Source organism: Podarcis liolepis (genome assembly GCF_965112155.1).
Source record: "Podarcis liolepis genome assembly, chromosome: 7".
In the NCBI taxonomy this organism is placed as follows: Eukaryota; Metazoa; Chordata; class Lepidosauria; order Squamata; family Lacertidae; genus Podarcis; species Podarcis liolepis.
Window position 1 is genome coordinate 29703572 of NC_139561.1, and position 22641 is coordinate 29726212.

Genomic DNA, 22641 nt, shown 5'->3' on the forward strand with positions numbered 1-22641 from the left:
AAACTTTTATAAATTTATCGTGTCCTGGGGTTTCCTTCTGAGGAATGGGGAGGGCGCCACTTGGCTCTAAGCTGATGCTGGATATATCCTCAGTCCATTTGTCTCTAGGCCTCTTCGGAAACTGCCAAAGATGCTCACTGCTGTTGCTACTCACTGACGTTATAGTGAACTCTGAAACTTAATTAGCAAAGTCCACTAGGTGGGTTCTCAGCTGTTCACTCCTGTCTTAGTGACCTGGAAGCTTGCCTTGCTAGTTTTAAGAGGTTACCATATTGGTCTCCAAAGGATGCTAATTAATAACATGGTTATCCATTTGCTTGGTCTTTGGGTGCTTTGCCTAATAATGTTTCCTTTTCTGCTTCAAGCTGCTTGAAGAAAAAAGTTCCTTAATGAACTAACACTTCAACAGTTGGCAAAATTTGTCCTGTTTTATGGGGCGGGGTTTTTGAGTTATGGGGGAACCTCTGAAGTCCTGCACTCCCTGCACTAGAAATACAGTGGTACCTCGGGTTAAGTACTTAATTTGTTCCAGAGGTCCGTTCTTAACCTGAAGCTGTTCTTAACCTGAAGCACCACTTTAGCTAATGGGGCCTCCTGCTGCTGCTGCACCGCTGGAGCACAATTTCTGTTCTCATCCTGAAGCAAAGTTCTTAACCTGAAGCAATATTTCTGGGTTAACGGAGTCTGTAACCTGAAGCGTATGTAACCTGAAGCGTATGTAACCCGAGGTACCACTGTACTTCTGCAACGTTGCTGCAGGAACACACATACTTTCAAGCCTCTCATTTTCAAGTGCTTCTGCCAGTAATCTTGACGAGAACCCTATAAAGTAGGTCCGTGTTGCTGTCCCTATAATGCAGATGGTGCCTCTGAGGCTGAGAGATAGTATCCTTAAGGGCAGAGGCAGGGTTAGTCATGCAATATGTTTGGGAGGGAGTTGCACTCCCCCTTAAGAATATGGGTTATAATTGCTGGATCTAAACGCTGATCCTGGATATCCAATGAAAGCCACTGTGACTATTACCTTGGCAAGATCCAGCTTAGATTACTGTAAGGCACTCTTCATAGGGCTGCCCTTGAAGAATGTTTTGGGAAGGGACAAACGGCCACCTTCAAATATAATAGCCATTTCAAATATCTGCCACATGGTAGATGGAGCAAACTTGTTTTCTGCTGTTCCAGAGGGTACACCTTGAACCAATGGACAAGCAAGGAGATTCCAATTAAACATCAGGAAGACCTTCCTGACAGTTGCTGGAAACCGCAGGAGCGGAGAGTGATATTGTGCTCAGATCCTGCCTGTGGTTTGCCCATTGGGTCATTTGACTGGTCACTGTGAGAAAAGGATGCTGGAATACTTTATCACAAGTTCACCTGAACCTGTGACTGAAGGCGACTTGCTGCACCAGAACTGTAACAGCACTTTGCACCTATTTATAACCTGCCTTCGTTCAATCAAAGTCTGCATACATGAGGTGGTCTCCTATGCAGGCGCTGACAAACTCAGATCACCTTAACTTCAGCAAGGGCTGCACTAGGCACATTTTGGACCTTGTTCAAGGCATGTCTTAGCATTGGCCGCATGATTCCTGCAACAGCCCTGTGAGGTTGGCAATGTATTTGCAGGTTTTGAACATCCCCCCCCCCCCATACTTGCTGGCTGTGTGTGAGAGAGACAGAGTGTTGGAGCCAAACACTCTAACTACAGTGAGTTAGAATGATGCAGCCTCAGAGGAGCACACCTACCACATCTCTGAACGAGTCCCCTTTCTAGACCTAGCCTCCTCTGCTGCATTTGCACTGGCAAATGAGTGGGTGGGCCAATCATTCCTGATGCAGACAAGCAGCAGAATGACCCCCTCACACTGAAGGCTGATGCTAAGAAGTCTCTAGTCATGAATCATGTAGAGACACAACGGGCAGAATCAATATTGTGCTGGAGGCCAGCACAGCCAAAGGCCTGGGGAAAAAGAAATGGTTTTGCCTAGCACCTCAAAGTATGTTATAATGACGTCAGGCGAGCCTCCATAGGAAGAGCATTCCGCAAGGAGGGAGCCACCACTGAAAAGGCCTGTTCTCCTGTTGTCACCCTCTGGACCTCTCACGGAGGAGGCACATGGAGAAGGGCCTCAGGTGATGATTGCAGGGTCCGGGTCGGTTTGTATGGGGAGAGGCAGCCGTTATAAATAATTAATAGAAATAAATTTTTATTTATACCCCGCCCTTCCCAGTTTAAAAACCAGGCTCAGGGCAGCTAACAGCAAATATAAAACATTGATTAAAATGTGACTTAAAAACAGCATAAAACACAACATAAAATGCAGCATCAATATCGTGAAATTTAAAAAATCAGGGTCATTTTTGTGGAAAAAAACGAACCAGTCAGTAGACATCAAATGATCACCAGGGCTGACTGGCCAAGTTGGTCCTACTAGGGCCAGCAAGGAGACCAGAGAAGAATTTAAATGTGGGGTCCCAGGAAGGTTTTCTTCATAGAAGAGGAAAGGGAAAAGGAAATAGAAACAGAGGATCAGGCTAATTCAAATTGAAGGCTGGGTGGAATAGCAGGTAGCCATTGAGGTTCTAATGCCCTGATTAAGTGTACGGCTAAACCAGCTGTTTCCTGGATCCCAGTTTCTTGACTGATCCCTTTCCTTCCTGGTCTAGAAGAAGAAGATGGAGTCCTGGAAGATCTGGAGGAGTTTTATCCTGAGGAGCAGGTGAACACCCAGAAGAAGAAGAAGAAGGCCAAGAAGCTGAAGGAGAACAAGGCGTCTAAAGTCAAGAGGAAGAAGAAGGAGGTAGGTTTTCTTGGGGTTTCTGGGATGGGGAAAGCAGGAGTAAGAGGTCCACAATTGTGTGATTGTCCAGTTTATCTTGAGATAGTGTATGTACCTTCAGAAATGCTGAATTGGCTTGTGTCAACGATTAGGACCCTTCAGGCCCAAAAGCGATACATAACTCGAGCCCTCTGGGTCTCCTCCTGTGTATCAGCTGTTTAGCTGAGAGAAGGAAAGGGCCTGATGTTACGCAAAATGTACAATAACAGCTCCTTTCCCTTGCAAGGGGATCTGCTACAAGAAGATCAAAGCAATGGGAAAGGTGTGACTTGTGCTCTTTGCAAATATGCACCCCCCCCAAAGAATCCATGCATTTTGCAATTGCACACGTGCAGTTTTAAGGATGCAATCACATTTTGAAATGTGAGGCTTTGGGTCACTGTAAAGCAATGCTTGCAGTTCAGCTGCTTGTGGACATTACAATTTAGGGAGGAGAACATTATTTGTAGAGAGCAAGAGGGAATTAAAGAAGTCACGAGGGATTCACAGTTCACAGTAAGCTGAGGCATGGTTGGGCCCCCAATCTCAAGATTGCGTGGCAGGCGCCTCAGCACCATAATGGGTTGTAGTCAATGTTAGACCTAATCAGAGTAGACCCACTGAAATGCATGCACATGGCAAATTTAGCTCATTGGGCTCTCCTTTATTGGAGGTTTATAAGCAGAGGTTGGACGGCCATCTGTCAAGGGTTCCTGCATTGCAGAGGGCTGGATGATGCCCTTGGGGTCCCTTCCATCTCTATGATTCTATGGTTTGATAAATCTTGTGAATTCTAGCAACTGATATCCAGAAGCCTTTCTGCAGGGCGTAGCCATCATGACTGGTAGCCATTGATAACTTTCTCTGCCATGATTTTGTCTCATCCTCTTCTGAAGCCATCCAAGTTGGTAGCCATCACTTCTTCCTGTGAGAGTGAGTTCCATAGTTTAATTTGGTGTTGCATGAAGAAGAACTTTATTTTACTTGTCCTGAATCTTCCAACATCCAGCTTCCTTGTATGTCCACGAACTCTGGAGTTATGTGAGAGGGAGATAAACTTTGTCCATTTTCTCCATGCCACGCATCATTTTTTTAAGCTTCTGTGATGTTGCCCCTTACTCACCTTGTCTCTGAACTATAAAGTCCCAAACACTGCAACCTTTCCTGGGGGCGGGGGGCGGTTAATCCCTATCCCCTGGATCATTTTGGTTGCCCTTTCCTGGCCCCACTGGACAGAATATCCTCCCTCTGGTGACAGTCTGAATTTGCAAAGTACAGTGGTACCTCGGGTTAAGTACTTAATTCATTCCAGAGGTCGGTTCTTAACCTGAAACTGTTCTTAACCTGAAGCACCACTTTAGCTAATGGGGCCTCCCGCTGCTGCCATGCCGCTGGAGCACTATTAATGTTCTCATCCTGAAGCAAAGTTCTTAACCCGAGGTACTATTTCTGGGTTAGTGGAGTCTGTAACCTGAAGCGTATGTAACCTGAAGCATATGTAACCCGAGGTACCACTGTATTAGCAGATGCTGCTGATGTTTGTATGTCCTGGACCTCTTGGCATGAGAACTAGCTTTCAAAAGGGAAGTTTGAGGAAAGGGCCAAGGTGTTCACACAATATGCGTGCACTAATTCAGATCTCCGTGAAGGCAGGATCCCGATATGGCTGTTTCTGCCCCATCCTCTCCACCTTGCTGGAAGTGTTTTCTCCAGCATCTTGGGCCTTCTCCTCCGTATGATACTCCAGCTGCATTGCAGCACCTCATTTACAGTTTGTCCCTGGTGGCTGGCTGTAAATCTTGGCAGCTCGCTGCTGTACCAACCGTGCTCTGTCTGTGGATGGTGCATCTGAGGGAGGGGAGAGGACCTTGGGGGACACTTTTTGGAGAGAGCGGGATGACAGGACAGAGGGCTGCCCGCGCTCCGCGATTCCACAGGCAGATCCCAGTTTCCTGGCCATCTCTGTTTTCCAACAGAGCAAGTTTCTAGCCTTGCGAAGTTCTCGGAAGCATGTGGACAAGGCTCTCAAGAGTCAGAGGGCCTTTGATGCCTCCTTACGTTGAAACAGGGGAAAGGCCATAGCTCAGTAGTAGAGCAACTGCCTTGCATGCAGAAGGTTACAAGTTCAATCCTTGGCTTATCCAGTTAGCAATGAGAAAAGACGCTTGCCTGAAAATTTTAATTTTATTATTTGTGCCCCGCCTATCTGTCTGGGTTTCCTCAGCCACTCCATGCAGCTTACAGCATATACAAAAACATAATAAAAGATGAAACCCTGGAGAGGTGCTGCCAGTCAGTGAAGACAGTACTGAGCTGGATGGCCCAATGGTCTGATTCCATATAAGGCAGCTTCCTATGTTTCTCTACATACATTCTTTACAGGGAAATGAAAATTATGCCCAGCAATGCAAATGCCCTTAATCTGCATCAAGGACACGTAATTATGTTTGGAATTTGTGCAGAATAATGATAATAATGATAATAGTATTATTATTTTAAATGTACCGAGTGTACAGAGTCCTGGCTGCAGAATGACATTATACAGCTCAGCAAAGGTTAAGCAAGGCCAGAGGTTTCTGCTCCTGATGCATATAGAGAGAAGCCCACATTCACCCTGGGAGTTTTATGCTCTTGCAAGACACATGGACGAAATTAAAAGGATACACCCTCCCATGACAGAAATGAATGTATAGATTTCCTTCTCATGATTCTGAAGCTGCTTGGGCATGCGGGCAACGCCTCCTTTGTTTGGGTGAGCATTTGCGGTGTTGCTCTAATTAGCAGAAGTGTTGGCTTCTGCGTCTGCCTGTCTCTCCTCTCCGGATTCGGGTAGCAATTTGCATCGGTTGATGGCACAGACGTGCGTGGGAGCGGCTCACCCACCTGTTACGAAGAAGAGATGGATGGGGAAACAGTGGCCGTCTTCCTGGTGGTGACGCAGAACACCGTTCTCAAAGCCGATGTGTGTTTGGCCGGGGGGGGGGGAGTAGGAGAGGGAGGGGAGGTTCACACACCAACCTGATTCTCAGCAGCAACTCTGAGTTTAGGGCACCCCTCCTGGACTTGGTGCCCTACAGATGTTTCTGGACTGCAGTTCCTAACACCCCTGATCATTGGTCATGTTGGCTGGGGCTGATCGGAGTCAGGAGTCCAGCAACTTCTGCTGGGCAAGAGGTTCAGGGAGGTGGGCTAACACTGACCTTATACTGGCTCTCCTGGGCTTCAGATGGGGGTCTTTCTCAACTCTCCCAGGGGGATTTTCTGCGTGCGAGGTGAGTGCTCCTTCTATGAGCCACCGAGTGGAATGTTTCCTAGTTGAAAGAAATGGGCAAAACAGACCAGCACACAGAACACCTTGCTAGTTTATCTGGTCCTCCTTTGAACTATTGCCATGGCACAATCCAGTGACTAATCTTGGCATGTGATCTTCCCAGAGGCTGAACACTGTCAGAGGACAGGACACTAGGCTGGGCGGATCCTTATTTTGATCCAACAAGTTGCAAGGGGGAAGGGATGTTGGTCCTCTCAACGGTACTTCAGGCCGGATCCAAGTATCCATTTCTCTTTCTTTGAATTTAGCTCCTCTGTTTGTGGAGAAGAATGGAGAAGGTGCGTGCAGTCATCTATCCAATTCTTCACTACTAATGGGGTGGGCAGCATGACTAGGAGTCAGAGATTATGGGGATTTTGGTCCAAGAACATCTTGAGGTTCTCAGGCTGGGGGACAGAATCCTGAGCCAGACAGACCAATGGCTTGATTTTGTATAAAGCTGGTTCATCAAATCATAGAATTGCAGAGTTGGAAGGGACCCCAGGGATCATCTAGTCCAACCCCCTGCAATGCTTTTTCATGCAAGTGGCTTCGCCCATTTTTAGCAGGAGCTGATGTTACCCAGGACTTGTGCATACAGATAACAGCTGCCTTATACTGATCTGTCAGGCTCTGAACTGTCCATTCTGAAGCCTAGCTTGCCACTTTAAGCAGTATATGAATTAACAGTTAATTAAAAACAATAATTACGGTTGGCAGTAGGTCTTGGGCAAGGGCCCTGAGATCCTTTGAAGTGGGGGTGCTGGCGAGTGGCCCCTAAAAACTCCTGCATATGAGGTCTTCTGTCTTCTGATGGGGAGATTTTGGGTTTCCAGTCTTTTAGTGTGATGGGCTGTGCCCTGTGGAACTCCCTACCAGTTGAATTTTGGTGGGAGCTGTTCCTGCTCAATTTTAGATGATGTTTTAGATGACAGACCTTTCGTACTTGATTTTTCTTTATTTCCTTTTTTTCTGCCAACAAGCTCTTACTGATGTGTTTGTGATGTTTGTATTGTGCTTTTCATATGTATACCGCCTTGCAATATTTTCTTCGACAAGGTGGCTAATAAATATTTAAATAAATAAATAAATAAAAATGTATAGTGTAGCTTATGGTATGTACCCTGCAGCCGCAAACCCTTCTTGATACATGTATGGCTGCAGATGTGACCTGTGGTGTGTGTGTGTGTGTGTGTGTGTGAGAGAGAGAGAGAGAGAGAGAGAGAGAGAGAGAAGAGCTCATTTCTCCTCTGCCCCCCCCCCTGCATCTGCATATCTGTATCTGTATCCTCATTCTAGATCTAGCTTGCAAGAGTTAATTTGTCTCAATGCCTGCCATTTTGGCAGCCAAATGCATTTGCTGATTGTTCTCCACCGGGGCTCTCAACAGCATAACCTGAACAGGAGGGAGATGTATTGACATAAAACATGCAGGCTGCTGTTTGAGTCTGAACATATTTAGATGGAAGTCCTTGTCAGGGAGGGAGGGAGGGAGGGAGGGAGAGAGATGGGATTTCAGTCAGTTCTGCAGAAATTACCATGGCAACCAATTATTCAGGCCTAAATTATAACTGTTCATATCACCAGCGAAAAGCAACAGTAGATTTCTCTCTCTCCCCCCCCCCCTTTCTCCCTGTTATTAAATGGAAAACTTGAAGGACACAGAATTACTAGCCAGTGGTGTCTTTGTGTGTTTCTATACCCATGATTTAGATCCAGCTTTCCCAACCTGGTGCCCTCTTGATACTTTGGACTATAACTCCCATGGGCCCAGGCTAGTCTAAAACATCAGGAGGGGCCTAGACTGAGATTTGGGGGCTTATATCAAGTGTGAACATCCATCCGGTCATGATGCGAGCTGGTCCAGGAATGCTCAAATATTTGCAGGCTGGAGATGGTGCTATTCACAATCTGAGAGAAAGTAAAGGGATATTCTCAGGTCATTGGTGAGTTTGCTCTGTGCATCTGGTGGCAGCCCCCCACCCCACGCCATACAGGCCATTGAGAATCCCGCCCTTCTGATCTGCATATCCCCACTCCTTTCATCTGCATAGCCCCGCTCCAGGTTCTCTCATTCATGTTAAGCCAGGGGTTGGCAAACTTTACCTCGCCTGGGCTGGTTCACTCCAGAGGAGATCCTTCCATGGGCCGGATCATGTGCATGCGTGAGCGCCCCCCCCCCCACGATTTCCAGCGTCTGTGTCTGTGCAGACACAATTTTTGGCATCTGCATCAGTGTAGATGCGATTTCCGGTTTAGCGCAGCGCGTGGGGACTCACCAAGCTGGTGGCTCGGTTCAGGGGTGGCTCGTGGGCCGGTTAAACAACCCCCCATGGGCTGCTTATGGCCCATGGGCCTTAGGTTGCCACCCCCTAAGCTAAGCTGTGATGGTAAGGTGGCATTCTGGGGGGGAAATCCATCATTTGTTGTTTCAACCAAGACACTCATGCATGGAACACTGGATAGAGTGAAATCATGACTATAGAACCATAGAACTGTTGAGTTGCAAGGGACGCTAAGGGTCATCTAATCCAAGGCCCTTCAATGCACAAATCACAGCTAAAGCATCCCTGACAGGTGGCCATCCAACCCCTGTTCAAAAACCTCCCATGAAAGAGAGTTCACCACCTTCTGAGGGAGTTGGTTCCACTGTAGAACAGTTCTTATCATCAGAAACTTCCTCCTAATGTTTGGTCAAAATATCATTTCTTGTCATTTGATTCCATTGGTTCAGGTCCTGCTCTCCAGAGCGGGAGAAAACAAGCTTGCTCCATCTTCCCCGTGGCAGCCCTTAAGTTATTTGAAGATGGCTATGATGGCACCTCTCCGTCTTCTCTTCTCCAGGCTAAACATATCCAACTCCCTCAACTGTCTCACATAGGCTTCCAGACCCTTTATCATTGGCCAGATGTTTGCACATCAATTTTGGTGCTTGTGCAGCAGCTGTAAATACAAGCAGCACCAAAAGCTTCAGGATTTGTGGGGCAGGGGGGGGGGCAGCGGCAGTAACTTCCTATGCAGAGTATTCCAGTTGTGCTGGGGATGCAGTTGGGTCTGCCCCATACTGGGCTTCTGTCCCTGTCCAAGGTGCTGAAATCTTCCTGGCTTTATCACTGCCAGCTCTTGACGTAGCATGTACTTGCAGCCTTTGCCAGATGGAAAGGGAGGCTGCAAAAATGTTGCTCTAAAGCAGTCCTGGTCTCTTTTGGATCCATGGCATAAGTCTGTGCATCTGGATAAGACTGTTTTCACATTACTTTTTTATTTTATTTTTTATAAATTTTTTATTGGGCTTTCACAATTTATATAGACACACACAATACACAATACAAACATAGAAACACAAAGACAAACATATATAATTTCAAAACCTTAATTTCATAACCACTTTCCCTGACTTCCCCACACCTCCCCTTCTTGCATCCCAATTCCAATAGCTAATTCAGCAAGTTCTTATCTCCAACTTTTACCTTGTTAATATTTTACTTAATTCATCTTAATAAACCAAATTTAACTTATATACCTAGATTAAACCACAGTACTCATCATTACACCCTTTTCTAAGGTCGTCCCAAGTTTGTTTTCACATTACATTTAATCTAGGGGAGCTCAAGACAATTTCAAGTGTTTGCATGACACAAATGTATCCCTGACCATTGATCATGCTGGCTGGAGGTGATGGGAGTTGGGAGTCTAACAATGCCCAGAGGCCCAGGATTCCCCATCTCTGGTTTTTTGGATCATATTTATAATGCTTGACCCACTGACAGCAGCTTGGTCAGGTTTTTCTTTTGTAATCTAGTGGTTCTTTTCTTTTTACACAGAGAAGCAAACTTTAACTGCACACGTTTGACAGATTATTATTGTGAATAGAATATGTTTTAACTGTTCTTCATTCTGAATTTTAAAATGGCTGTCACCTGCCCATGGATCTGCTGTTGAAGGGCAGCTAATGACAATAATGACGACAAGAGAAAGTTGCCTTGCGGTCTTAAAGATCAGAGCTGTGCCTTTGAAGCTGCCCAGGAGGGGGTTGTGTGTGTGTGTGTTAAGCAGTCCCATTGCTGACAGGAGAGCTGACCGTTCTCTGCCTTCTGCCTCTTTTCTTAAGAACATAAGAATGTAAGAACAGCCTGCTGGATGAGGCCAGGAGCCCATCTAGTCTAGCACCCCGTTCTCAGAATGGCCACCCAGATGCCACAGTGGGAAACCTGCAAGCAGGACCTGAGTGCAACAGCACTCTCCCAGAAACCAGAAACCATTAGCATTACCACTTCCAACAGTGGAGGCAGAGTAGCCATGGAAAGCCTTCTCCTCCATGAATTTGCCTCATTCAATTTTATGACCTGTCTTCCTTTAACTCATGCATGTGTGTTTGTTTTTGTTGAAATCTAGGGGAACCAAGACGACGAAATCTCTGAAAACGAAGAGGAAGCAGGAGAGAAATCAGAGAGCGAAGGCAGCGACTATTCCCCCAACAAGAAGAAGAAGAAGAAGCTGAAAGAGAAGAAGGAGAAGAAGGCCAAGAGGAAAAAGAAGGAGGAGAACGAGGAGGAGAACGAAGAAGGAGGCTTAAAAGTAACCCTCAACTCTAGATATCTTGGGATGTGGCAACCAGCAGCTTGGTGCTGTGATGGGGCTGGGTAAGGAGAGGGCATCACATTAGTACTACAGACTAAGGCTCTGTGTACACACGCATTTGCGTGTGCCTGGTACCCATATGGGAACATCCTTGACTCAGCGTATTTGAAGTTGAGTTAGCCATGGGCACCCAATCCTATCTTAGGACCGCCTATGCGATGGCTTTCTTCTCAAGTGTCTTGGCATGACAAGAGCTGATCCCTGGCAGCTTATGTCTTAGGCTTGCCATCTCTTAGGGTGACCAGAAAGAACCACGGGCAACAATTGTTATCATTATTTTGATTGCATTTACCTTTTCCTCCAAGGAGGTCAAAGTGGTGACCATGGTCTTCCCACTCCTCCTTTAATCCCCACAACAACCCTGTGAGGTGGGTTAGACTGAGAAGCAGTGATGGGCCCCCAAGGTCACTCAGTGAGCTTAATGGCCAAGTGGGGGAATTGAACTCTGGTCTCCCAGCTCCTAGTCTGCCACTCAAACCACTACACTACGCTGGCTCTCTGTGCCCCTGTGGCTTGCAAATGGCCCTATGGGTAGGCCTTTGAACTGCTTGGTTTCCACCAAGGATCCTTGGGGAGTGTGCTTCTTTGGGGTCCAGGGAAGGGTCTGTGATGCCCCAGCATTGTTGAAGCTAATCAGGATCAGGCCTCATGAGACACGAAGCTCCAAGAAAGTCAAACGGAGCTTCTTAATGGAGCACGGTAGGCTTGCAAGGTGTTTTTCTTCCCTCTGAAGAGGCACTAACCATGTCTTCCTCCCTTCTAAATCAGCAGCCACCAGAACGCCACGGGTACAAGGATGACTACAGCCAGGTGAGTGTGCCTGCTGCAACTCTGTGGGAAGGTAGTGGGGAAATGTCTGTGGATGGCTTAGTGTATCTGGCTGTTAACCAGAAGGTTGGTGGTGCAAGCCCACCCAGAGATGGCTGTGGGCAGGATTCCTGCATGGTCCCTTCCAACTCTACAATTTTATGACTCCTCTGTGGTGCTGTTTGCTAAGCATTTCATCCAGCTCTGCCTTGGAAGTTGCAGAAGTTAGTGGGGAAGCTTCACTGTAGCTCTTGGCTCTCCTGTAGGAGCCCAAGACCTCGGCTCAGCTCATGGAGGAGTGGGGTCTGGATGATGTGGACTATGCCTTTTCCGAAGAAGACTATCACATGCTGACAAACTACAAGGCCTTCAGCCAGTTTCTCAGGTAGGTAATGCCGTTCCCTGCCTGGCTTGATCTGGTCTGGTGTTTGTGTGTCTGTGGACTTGAACTGGTGTCCCGGATTTCTGTTAATGGTCCTCTCTGCTTCTTCTCCAGACCTTTGGTTGCCAAAAGGAACCCCAAAATCCCCATGTCCAAGATGATGACTGTTCTGGGTGCCAAGTGGAGGGAGTTCAGTGCCAACAACCCCTTCAAAGGCAGCTCAGCTGCTGCTGCTGCAGCTGCCATAGCGGCGGCCGTCGAAACTGTTGCCATAGCTCCGGCACCACTGACCCTCAGCCCCCAGCAACTGCTGCCACCACCACCCACCATCAGGAAAGCCAAAACCAAGGAGGGAAAGGGTAAAATGGGGTGGAAGAATGCGAATGGATGTGCTAGCTGCGATTAATAGAACAATGAGGGCTGGGGAAGTGTTAAGGCCAACAAAAAGTTGATAAAAAGTTGGAGAAAAGAGAGCGAGGGAGAGAGGGAGGGAGGGAGGAAGGGAAGGAAGGAAGGGAGGGAGAGAGTGAAGCCCAGGAAAGTCTTGAGCCCTTGATAACTCCTGAATGCTCAAACAAGGGAAGTACTTGGGATTTTAGGGCTCAGGAGAAGTAATGAAATTCAGGAGGTCTCCATCGCAAATGCCTCTATGTTGCTGCAGGTCCCGGCGTGCGGAAAAAAATTAAGAACACCAAAGAGATCAAGAAGAAGGGGAAAGGGAAGAAAGTGGGGGCTCTGAAATTCCGCTTTGGGGGAATCGCCAACAAGAGGAAAAAGGGCTCCTCGGTAAGTAAGCTCCTGTCTGTACTAAAGCCCAGTGTTCCTGGGCACGTGCAAAATCACTGCTCACATGTCTGCAACCTTTGCAATAACAGTGGCAGTCCCCTGACCTCCTCAGCTTCCTGCATCCTCCTGCCTGCCCCACAACTGCACTAAGTCACTACTTCTGAGACTGGACAGCTCTTGTTCACAGAGAGGTGGGCAGTGGTGTAGTGGTCTAGGGGTGTGGAGGGTTGAAGTCCTGTTATTCTTTATGAAGCTGGGTCATGGTCTCCAGGGTCCTGGGGCTGCCCAATCAGCATGACGGGGGAGCTTTTTAATCAATGAGAAGAGGTCTTCTCACCCTCTGTGCTGATTGGAGCCAATCAGAGTGGAAGGAGGCAAGTCAACCTCTGAGGATGGGTTCCTTGGGTTCCTCTGGAGAAGACACACAGGAAGAAGACCTAGGAGGAATTATTTTGTGTGCTCCAGGGCTAAGCATTTAGATGCTTCAGTTTCGAGGGAACCCAAGTTCTGCTATGAACAGCATGGAAAACAGGTTGCTCCACAAGATCGTACTGGAGCACTCCAAATCTTTTCCCTGTGTAGGTTCACGGAAAATAGTAGATTGAGCTGAAAGGCAGCACAAGGAGATCTGCATTGATTGCTGTAATGCATCCCTAATTACATTGTCTAATGCTAGAAGGTTGTGCCATCTCGAAGGGTGTGTGGCTGTGGCTGAAGGCGGGTGGCATGGGCTGGTGGCTGGGAGGATCCCCAGTGTCAGCAGTGCTAACCACATAGCTTCCCTTCCAGAGTGAGGAGGAGGAACGGGAGGAATCTGACAGCGCCAGCATCAACAGCTCCTCGGTGCGCTCCGAGTCCTCTGCTGTTCTGGGCAAGAGGGGAAAGAGGCGGAAGAAGAAGAAGAAAAGTAGGTCATCAACCAGGCACTTCTCTCAGGGCTGCCCATGGGAAGGGGCACGGTATTGGCTGGTGCAGGGCTTCATCCTGACAGGGCAGCACACCAAGAGCTATGCACACACACTTTAGTAGTGCTCTTGTGCTCAGGTCCTGTTTGCAGGATTCCTAAACGGCGTCTGGGTGGCTCCTGTGAGGATGCTGGACTGGCCTGATCCAGCAGGATCGTCTGATATTCTTATGCAGGCATAGGCAAACTCGGCCCTCCAGATGTTTTGAGACTACAACTCCCATGATCCCTAGCTAACAGTGGTCAGGGATGATGGGAATTGTAGTCCCAAAACATCTGGAGGGCTGGGTTTGCCTATGCCTGTTCTTATGTTTTGATGTGTCTGGGAAGACCAGAAGCGGTGGGTAGTGGCTGGGGCAATGGTGCCTGTGGGCACAAACATTTCTGGGCACCTCCAAAGCCATTGAGCTCCCCGCATCCTGGTCATGGGAGTTTACATAGAGCTGAAGAAGGAAGTTGGCAGAGTGACCCTTTCTGACTTCACCCTTCCGCTCTATGTGCTTTCCAAAACTCAGATTCATTCTACTGGATCAGGTATTTACTTAGGTGGCAGGTGGAGAGAGAGAAATGACCAGAGGAGGTGGTGCCTATGACACTTGCTCAAAAATCCGAATGAGCCCATGGGTCTAAAAAGGTTGGTGACCCCTGGGCTGGAGGGTATCTCTATCAATGACTATTTGCCATGATGGCTTCATGTAACTGGTAAGCTGAGTGGCAATGGATGCCACTCACTGTGGGACAATTGGTGGGAGACAGCTATTGCTTCATGTCCTCCTTGTGAGCTTCACAGATAGCAGCTTGACCATTTTGGGAATCTGTGCCTCCCCCATCCCAGATCCTTGGCCATGCCAGCTGGCACTTATGGTAGTTGTGGTCTAACAACATCAAGGATGACCACCGGTTCTCCACTCCTGACATAAGCCTTTGGCATCAAGGCTCTTTCGGTTCTGAAACTAGTCCTGAAGCCAGACTGATCCTTTCCCCACAACCATGTCTGCAGCTGACCAGCCACCATGGACTCAATGACCTTGCCCACCCATTTCAAATGGTTTTTAAATGTATAGTTCTGTGTCAGTGTCTATAATTAATGTACAGGGAATGAGGCTTCCCTCTATTGCCGTGTTGAAAAGCAATGCATTTGATAGCCAACAGCAAATTCATTTTTTGTTGCTCTGGAGTAAACTTCCATGGGATTAGGCTGTATCCTGGCAAAAAGATGCAGGAGGAAATGATTAATAATAGGACCCACAAAAGAGAGGATGGAAGTCCAAGAGATTCCTTGGAATCTTGTTTTTATGATTTATGTTTGATATATCTCTGTAAAATTTTAATTTGAAAAACCAAATAAATAAATTAAAAAGAAAAGGAAGTATCCTGGCAATATTATAAGCTATGATGGCTATCTTGAATTATATTCATTGTTTTGACGGATTTCTTGTTGCTTGCTTTATATGCTATTGTGTTTAATAGCATAGTGGTTGCAACGTTTGTTGTTTCTTAATGCTGTTGTGATTATTGTGAGCCACTTTGAGCTCAGCATTTGTTGTTCGAAAAGCGGGATGCAAATATTAAATCGACTCACCTCAACTAATTGAGGAATCCCTGATAAACAGTCCAGAATGGTGTTTCCTCCACCTGGCTTTTGCCTTCCAGTTGAAGAAGGAGACGGCTACGAGACAGACCACCAGGATTACTGTGAGGTGTGCCAGCAAGGAGGGGAGATCATTCTCTGTGACACCTGCCCCCGGGCCTACCACCTCGTCTGTTTGGACCCAGAGCTGGAGAAGGCGCCGGAAGGGAAATGGAGCTGCCCACACTGTGTAAGGAGTTTCGGCACTTGAGAGTCAGCCGTTGGCAAAAAAAGGATGCAGGATGTGCTTTGAGGGAGATTTCTAACCTGTATGGCAGACTATTAGTTCTGGGGCTAATTGCTGAGCTGAGGAAACTGCAGCACCGCAGTTCCCAGAGTGCTTAAACAGTCAACCCCAGGGAATTCAGGGAATTGTAGCTCAGGGATGGGAATCAGGGACTCTCTTAGTACCTCTCAGAACCCTTAACAACCTACAATGCCCATAATTCTTTGGGGGACTATTTAAAGTGGTGTCATAGTGCTTTAAATATATGGTGTGAAAAAGGCTATGGTGAGGGGGAAAGTATCTAGCTCCGAGGATGCCATATGATAATCAAGCAGCTCTGGATATCAAATGCAGGTGTCAAATATTAGGCAAATGTCTCTGCAGAGACTATCTGGCTAGCTTTGGGTTTTTATTATAAAACTGGTATATACCAATGAACATTCCAAGGCCACCCCCAAGTGGTTTACTTACTAAAATAATTTTACACACACACACACACCCCTACCTCACAATATTTTATAAGAATTAAAAGTTATTAAAAATTAGGCCTGTATTTACTCTGGCATACGGAGTACTGTTGCTTGAAGCAAGCGTTGCATGATTTCTTGTGTTCCGTAGGGATGTGACATCACACTGGATTCAAACATATCCCCTTAATAAGGACTGGTTCTAATGATCAGAGCATAATGATTCCTTTGTTTGCCTTAAACACACATTCCATAGATGCAGTATTTTATTTCATCCTCAGGGGGAGAAGAGACTTCACTTCCTAGATGCATACTTTGTAATTTCTGTCAACTTGCACAAATATGTTTTGCCTGACTCGTGCCATTTCACCATCTTAAGCAAGCCAATAAATTTGCCCCAGTCTCTTATGCACAGCTGTTTTTAAAATGCCTGATAAATCTCGCAAATAAATTTTACTGGAGGCCATTGCAGAGGAGATAAACATGGCAGGCCCAGAGTTGGGATGGGAAACATTTCAGCTCTGCCTTCCCCTTTACACCAGGAAAAAGAAGGCATCCAATGGGAGCCGAAGGAAGAGGACGAGGAGGAAGAGGAGGTTGGCGAGGAAGAGGACGACCACATGGAGTTCTGCCGCATCTGCAAGGACGGAGGGGAGCTCCTTTGCTGCGACACCTGCCCATCCTCCTACCACCTGCACTGCCTCAACCCACCTTTGCCGGAGATACCAAATGGTGAATGGCTCTGCCCCCGTTGTACAGTGAGTGTTTTACCAGCCTTCCTCGTGCCATCTGCTCCCTTGCGCCCCCTGGCAGTGGGGCCGGGCTTGATGCCAACCGCTCGGGACCTCCAAGGTGGGACAGCCAGCGGCCGGCTCTCCTCTGCCAGGTCCTAGCTTGCGTCCTGAGGTTCTCTTTTGCTCATATGCATTCACTGGAGAACGCAAAAGCCCTGCCACCAGTCAATCCCCCTGGAGGTGCGTTTGGGAAATTTTGTCTGGCAAGGAGCAGGGGTTCCACCCTCTCTTTCCTGCCTTCTTTTTAAAAAAGTCAAGTCCACACCAAGTACAGTGGAACCTCGGCTCCCGAATGCCTTGGGACCTGAACGTTCTGGCTCCCGAACAATCGAAGCCGGAAGTGATTGTTCCAGTTTTTGAACGTTCTTTGGAAGCCAAACATCCGGTGCGGCTTCCACTGCTTCTGATTGGCTGCAGGAAGCTCCAACTTGATTCTCAAACTGTTTGGGGAGTCGAACAGGCTCCTGGAATGGATTAAGGTCGGGAACCAAGGTTCCACTGTAAAGTTTCAGAATGGAAAAGGCACCCCCCCCATTATTTTTGTTCTATTTTCTAAAAATATATATAAGAAAGGTATAGTTTCATCTTTGCAGGTCCTGCATCAAGAAGATGGGTCGAAACAACCCATCTTTAAGAGATCTTCCGACTTTATAATTCAGTTGCACAGTTTCTGCCTTTCTGTCTGGGGGGCTAGAAATTGTCCTCTCTCTTCCCCCTGCTTTGCTTCTTGGGCGACTCCACTCTCTTTGCCAGCTGGTTGCCCTGGTCTCCCCCTCTCCCTTCCTTTAAATTGTAAGCTCCTCAGGGCAGAGACCCTTCTCCCTCCCACTGCACCCCCCAGGCTGGTTGTGTACTCTGCAACACAGGCAAGTGAGACGTGCTGCGCTCAGATCTTGGTGTGGATCTTGCGGGCGAAGCCAATTGTAGATTGTGTGCGTCTCGCCCTCTTTCGTCCCCAGTGCCCGCCGTTGAAAGGGAAAGTGCAGAGGATCCTCCACTGGATCTGGCAGGAGCCCCCAGCCCCGCTCGTGCCAGCCTTGCCCTCAGCAGATCTAGAGCTGGCTGCCCTGCCACCGAAGCCTCTGGAGGGGATCCCCGAGAGAGAGTTCTTCGTGAAGTGGGCAGGACTGTCCTACTGGCACTGCTCCTGGGTCAAAGAGTTGCAGGTGAGTAGGCAGTCACAGTAGGCCTTGGGAGGGGAAGTTCTGCATGCAAGGCATACGGTCTACCCACTGAGCTACGGCCCTTTCTCAGCACTCTCCCTTTACAGCTGGAGCTCTACCACACGGTGATGTTCCGCAACTACCAAAGGAAGAACGATATGGACGACCCTCCGGCTTTCGACTATGGCTCGGGCGACGAGGACACCAAGATAGAGAAGAGGAAGAGCAAAGACCCCGAATATGCCAAGATGGAGGAGAAGTACTATCGTTACGGCATCAAGCCCGAATGGATGATGATTCACCGTATCCTCAACCACAGGTGAGGAGGCCCAAGTCTCACCTGTGTAAATCGGATTTGTTGGCTCGGGAAGATGGTTTCGCAAATGTCAAATGATTAAAGGTCAGGTTTTTGGCAAACTGGCCTTTGTTTATCAGTCTTATATCTGGGGATCTGGTGGATTAGCTGCAACTGCATATAAGATGGTTTGGTCTTTTTTAAAGGAAAAACAGGGTCAGATGAAGAAGATGTGGACCTAATTCACAAAGTTTCTTCTATATTACAGTAGATTTATTATTATTATTATTATTATTATTATTATTATTATTCCAATTTTTGTCAGAAGACCACGGGGAGGTTTGCAGCATACAACACAAATGTCATAAAATAATATCTGCACAACATGAAATATACTAAAGAGAAGATTCTTAATCCTACTTCTAGAATGTGTAATCTGAATCCTGAAAAACTGTTCATTGGTGGACTGGGGTAGGTTTGTGGCTCTGCTTTGAAAAACCAGCTGTGTCTTCTGCTTCCCAGCTTTGACAGGAAAGGAGATGTCCACTATCTGATCAAGTGGAAGGACCTGCCGTATGATCAGTGCACCTGGGAGGTGGATGAAATCAACATTCCGTACTACGAGAACTTCAAGCAGCAATACTGGAATCACAGGTCAGGGGGTGCGGCATTGTGCAGCACACGTCGATGCGGGGAGGGCAGCCAGGGGCCTATTGCATTCAGATAATCAGAGAATAAAATCACAGAATTGTAGAGTTGGATGGGGTCCCCAAGGGCCATCTAGTCCAACCCCCTGCAGGAATCACAGCCAAAGAATCCCTGAGAGCTGGCCACAAAACCTCTGTTTAAAAAACTTAAGTGAAGGAGAGGCCACCACCTTCCAAGAGAGTCTGTTCCATTGCCCAAAAGCTCTTACCACCATGTGCTTAAGGCATTTATAGCCAAAAAAGTCCATAAGTAGGCTTGCCAATTTTGCCAATTTCCCCTTAAAATATCTCAGAAAAGGTGCCGATATGGCCAATTTCCCCTTAAAACAGCTCAGAAATGGCAGTTATTCTTTATTTGCGAACAACGTTTCCATCCCAATTTTCACAGTTTGAAATATGGCAACCCTACCTTAAGAGTGGCTTAGAACAATCAGTGCTAAGATGGTCCCTGTCCTCAGACACACAGTTTAAAGAGACATGACGCAAGAGGAAAAAAGAATGGGAAGGAGGAGGGAAAAGCAAGCTCAAACACTTGTTATTATTATTTATTAAATTTGTATACTGCCCTTCATCGGGAGATCTCAGGGCGATTCACAACACAAAAATACAAGTTAAAAACATAATAAAAACAAGAGCAGAGAATGGAGGATATATAGATTCTGTTTCTGTGTCAGTTCTAGCTTTGCTCTCCCTCTTCCATTCCCATACTACACACCTATCCTTGCACTAGCTCTCCCTCCTCTGTCCTCCTTCCCTAAATCAGCCCCTTTGCCCTTCCACCTTTCACCAGGAGAAGTTGGAGTGTTTATGGATGTTCCATGCCACCCCAGCAGCTTAGCCAGCCCTGTCTTATTACAGTATATTGAAGCCAGGGCTCTTACAGCTAGGGGCTCGAGAGGTGCCCAATCCCGCAGTCTGTGTTTACGTCCATTTTGTCATTGGGTTCAAATTGACAAAGATCCCTTGCAATCGTCCTTGAGTTTTAATCTGAGATGCCGTCGTTGTTTCTGTGGTTGTTGCAAGTGGCTGAAGAGATCAGCCCAAGTTGGCTTTGCAAACAGAGATGTCATGTCTCTGGCGGGTGTGTGTCAGTTTTCATAGCTCAGTGCTTGCAATGCAGAAGGTCCCAGGTTCCTGTAATGCAGAAGATCCCAGGTTCCATTCCTATCATCTCCAGGTAGGGTTGAGAAAAGACCCCTGCCTGAACTGCGGAGAGCCTGGACAGATCGATGGTTTGACAAAAATGATGATCATAGAATTGCAGTGTTGGGAGGGACCCCAAGAGTCATCCGGTCCACCCCCCTGCAGTGCAGGAATCACTTACTCTAAGGCAGCTTCCTGCAACATACTGACTTTTGTGTTTGATTCCCTTGCAGGGAGATGATGTTGGGAGAGGAGAGCAGCCAGACCGCCAAGAGGCTGAGCAAGAAAGGGAAGAAGTTCAATGATGAGAAACTAGAAAGGCCTCCAGAATCGCCTCTTGTGGATGTACGTTCGGGATACGGAAGGGGGGAAAGAGAGAGCTTGTTTCCCCACCCCCTCCTCGTACACATTTCTGTTTCCTATATGGCATTTTGTCCCCCTTAAAAATGGTTATTGAAAGCTTCTTACACTTTCTTTCTCACCTTTTGGTCTGCTTCCCAGAGATCAGCAGGCATTGCCTGCACAACATCAAGAATGCTGCCGCAGACATAAGGACTAGCTGCTTGGTTTTAAGCAAAAGGAAAGAAAGATCAGCCCTTAGCAATTGCATTTTGAAGCAATGGAAGATTCAATTGCATACCCGACTTTTTTATTATTAAAAAAGCGATGAGTCAACTGGAAATGTCTTCCATTGCTTGACGGCTTCAATGGCATGCCTTGTTTTCTTCCTTCCCCTGCAGCCCACTGTAAAATTCGACAAGCAGCCGTGGTATATTGATACAACTGGTGGGACGCTGCACCCTTATCAGCTGGAGGGTCTCAACTGGCTGCGGTTCTCCTGGGCGCAGGGAACAGACACCATCCTCGCTGATGAGATGGGCCTTGGGAAGACTGTCCAGACCATTGTGTACCTTTACTCCCTTTACAAAGAGGTAGAGGCCTCTCTTGTGCTATCCCTGACTTAGAACCACAGAATCGTAGAATTGTAGTGCTGGAAGGGACTGCCAAGGGTCATCTAGTCAACCCCCCTGCACAATGCAGGAATCACAGCTCAAGAATCTCCAGCAGATGGCCACCCAACCTCTGCTTAGAGACCTCCAATGAAGGAGAGTCCATCGCCTTCCAAGGGAGTCCATTCCACCGTCAAACAGCTCTTACCGTCAGAAAGTCCTTCCTGATGTTTAGTTGGAATCGCCTTTCTTGCAAATTGAATCCATTGCTTCAGGTTCTCCCCTCTGGAGCAACAGAAAATCAGCTTGCTCCATCTTCCATGGGGCAGCCCTTCAGATATCTAAAGATGGCCATCATATCCCCTCTTGGTCATCTCTCCTCCAAGCTAAACAGACCCACAACCATGCTTCCTTACCTGGCCTCCTTTGCAAGGAGGTTGTTTATGGGGAAATCCCTCCCTTTTGCACAGAAACACCCCTCTTTCCCCGAACAGGGCCACTCCAAGGGTCCGTACCTGGTCAGCGCCCCCCTTTCCACCATCATCAACTGGGAGCGGGAGTTTGAGATGTGGGCACCCGAATTCTACGTGGTCACGTACACCGGGGACAAGGAGAGCCGGTCTGTGATTCGCGAGAACGAGTTCTCCTTTGAGGACAACGCCATCCGGAGCGGGAAGAAGGTTTTTCGGATGAAGGTGAGCACTGATTGGCAGGGAGTGAGCAAGCATCGTTTGCTTATGAACATAGAAAGCTACCTTATGTCACAATGGACCACTGCTCCATCTAGCTCAGTATTCCTGACACTGGCCGGCAGCCAGGGTTTCAGGTGTGGATCGTGCTTCCCAGCCCTCCTTGGAGATGCCAGACATAGTGGATAGTTGTATCCAAAGTAGTTCTACGCAGTGGAGACCCATAGAAATGGCTAGGCATAGCCATCTTAGGCCCCATTTGCACCAGAAAGCAGTATCATACCACTTTGAACAATAATGACGTACCCCACACTGAATCCTGGGAACTATATTTTATTAGGGCTGCTAAGAAATTTTAGGAGACCCCAGTTCCCCTCAGAGAGCTGCAGTTTAACAGAGATACAAACTCTCGAAGTGGTTTATATTTTAATTTTTATTTATTTCTTAATAAATGATACAGAAAATTAAACTAAACAAACAAATATTAATACAAAATTAAACTAAAGAAAATACATGTACCCCCTACCCTGCAAACAGAAACCCTACGTACCCCCATGACTTCCCTCCCCCACGACTTGACTTCCTTTAGCTCAAATTTAAATACTATCAGTGCATTCTTTGGATAATACATCTCTTATAGCCATTTCCAATTATTGTTCTCTCTTATACTTTACATACTTAATCCATGCATATCAACATATTCTTTTTAGAGCAGTGTTTTTCCATATACTCCTCAAAACATTGCCATTCTAATCTTAATTTTTGATTTTTCTGGAGCCTTATATGTGCTGTTAACTTTGCCATTCCTATAAATTCACTTAATTTACATATCCAATCTTCTTTTGTGGGTATTGTCTCACCTTTCCAT

General features: G+C 47.1%; 1 protein-coding gene across 4 annotated transcripts in view; it reads left to right on the forward strand.

Moving 5' to 3' along the window:
• Positions 1–22641, forward strand: part of CHD5 (chromodomain helicase DNA binding protein 5) — a 58238-nt gene that overhangs the window by 1894 nt on the left and 33703 nt on the right. For 3 of the 4 annotated variants that reach the window (XM_083512767.1, XM_083512769.1, XM_083512770.1), the window contains exons 2-16: positions 2668–2801; positions 10525–10707; positions 11539–11580; positions 11844–11962; positions 12074–12318; positions 12621–12745; positions 13535–13652; positions 15363–15529; positions 16575–16790; positions 17786–17992; positions 18097–18308; positions 18807–18938; positions 20368–20479; positions 20875–21066; positions 21579–21779. In XM_083512767.1, the coding sequence (XP_083368893.1) occupies positions 2668–2801; positions 10525–10707; positions 11539–11580; positions 11844–11962; positions 12074–12318; positions 12621–12745; positions 13535–13652; positions 15363–15529; positions 16575–16790; positions 17786–17992; positions 18097–18308; positions 18807–18938; positions 20368–20479; positions 20875–21066; positions 21579–21779 (2405 nt within the window). The remainder of the gene's footprint in view (positions 1–2667; positions 2802–10524; positions 10708–11538; positions 11581–11843; positions 11963–12073; positions 12319–12620; positions 12746–13534; positions 13653–15362; positions 15530–16574; positions 16791–17785; positions 17993–18096; positions 18309–18806; positions 18939–20367; positions 20480–20874; positions 21067–21578; positions 21780–22641) is intronic. The other variant, XM_083512768.1, reaches the window with a different exon arrangement.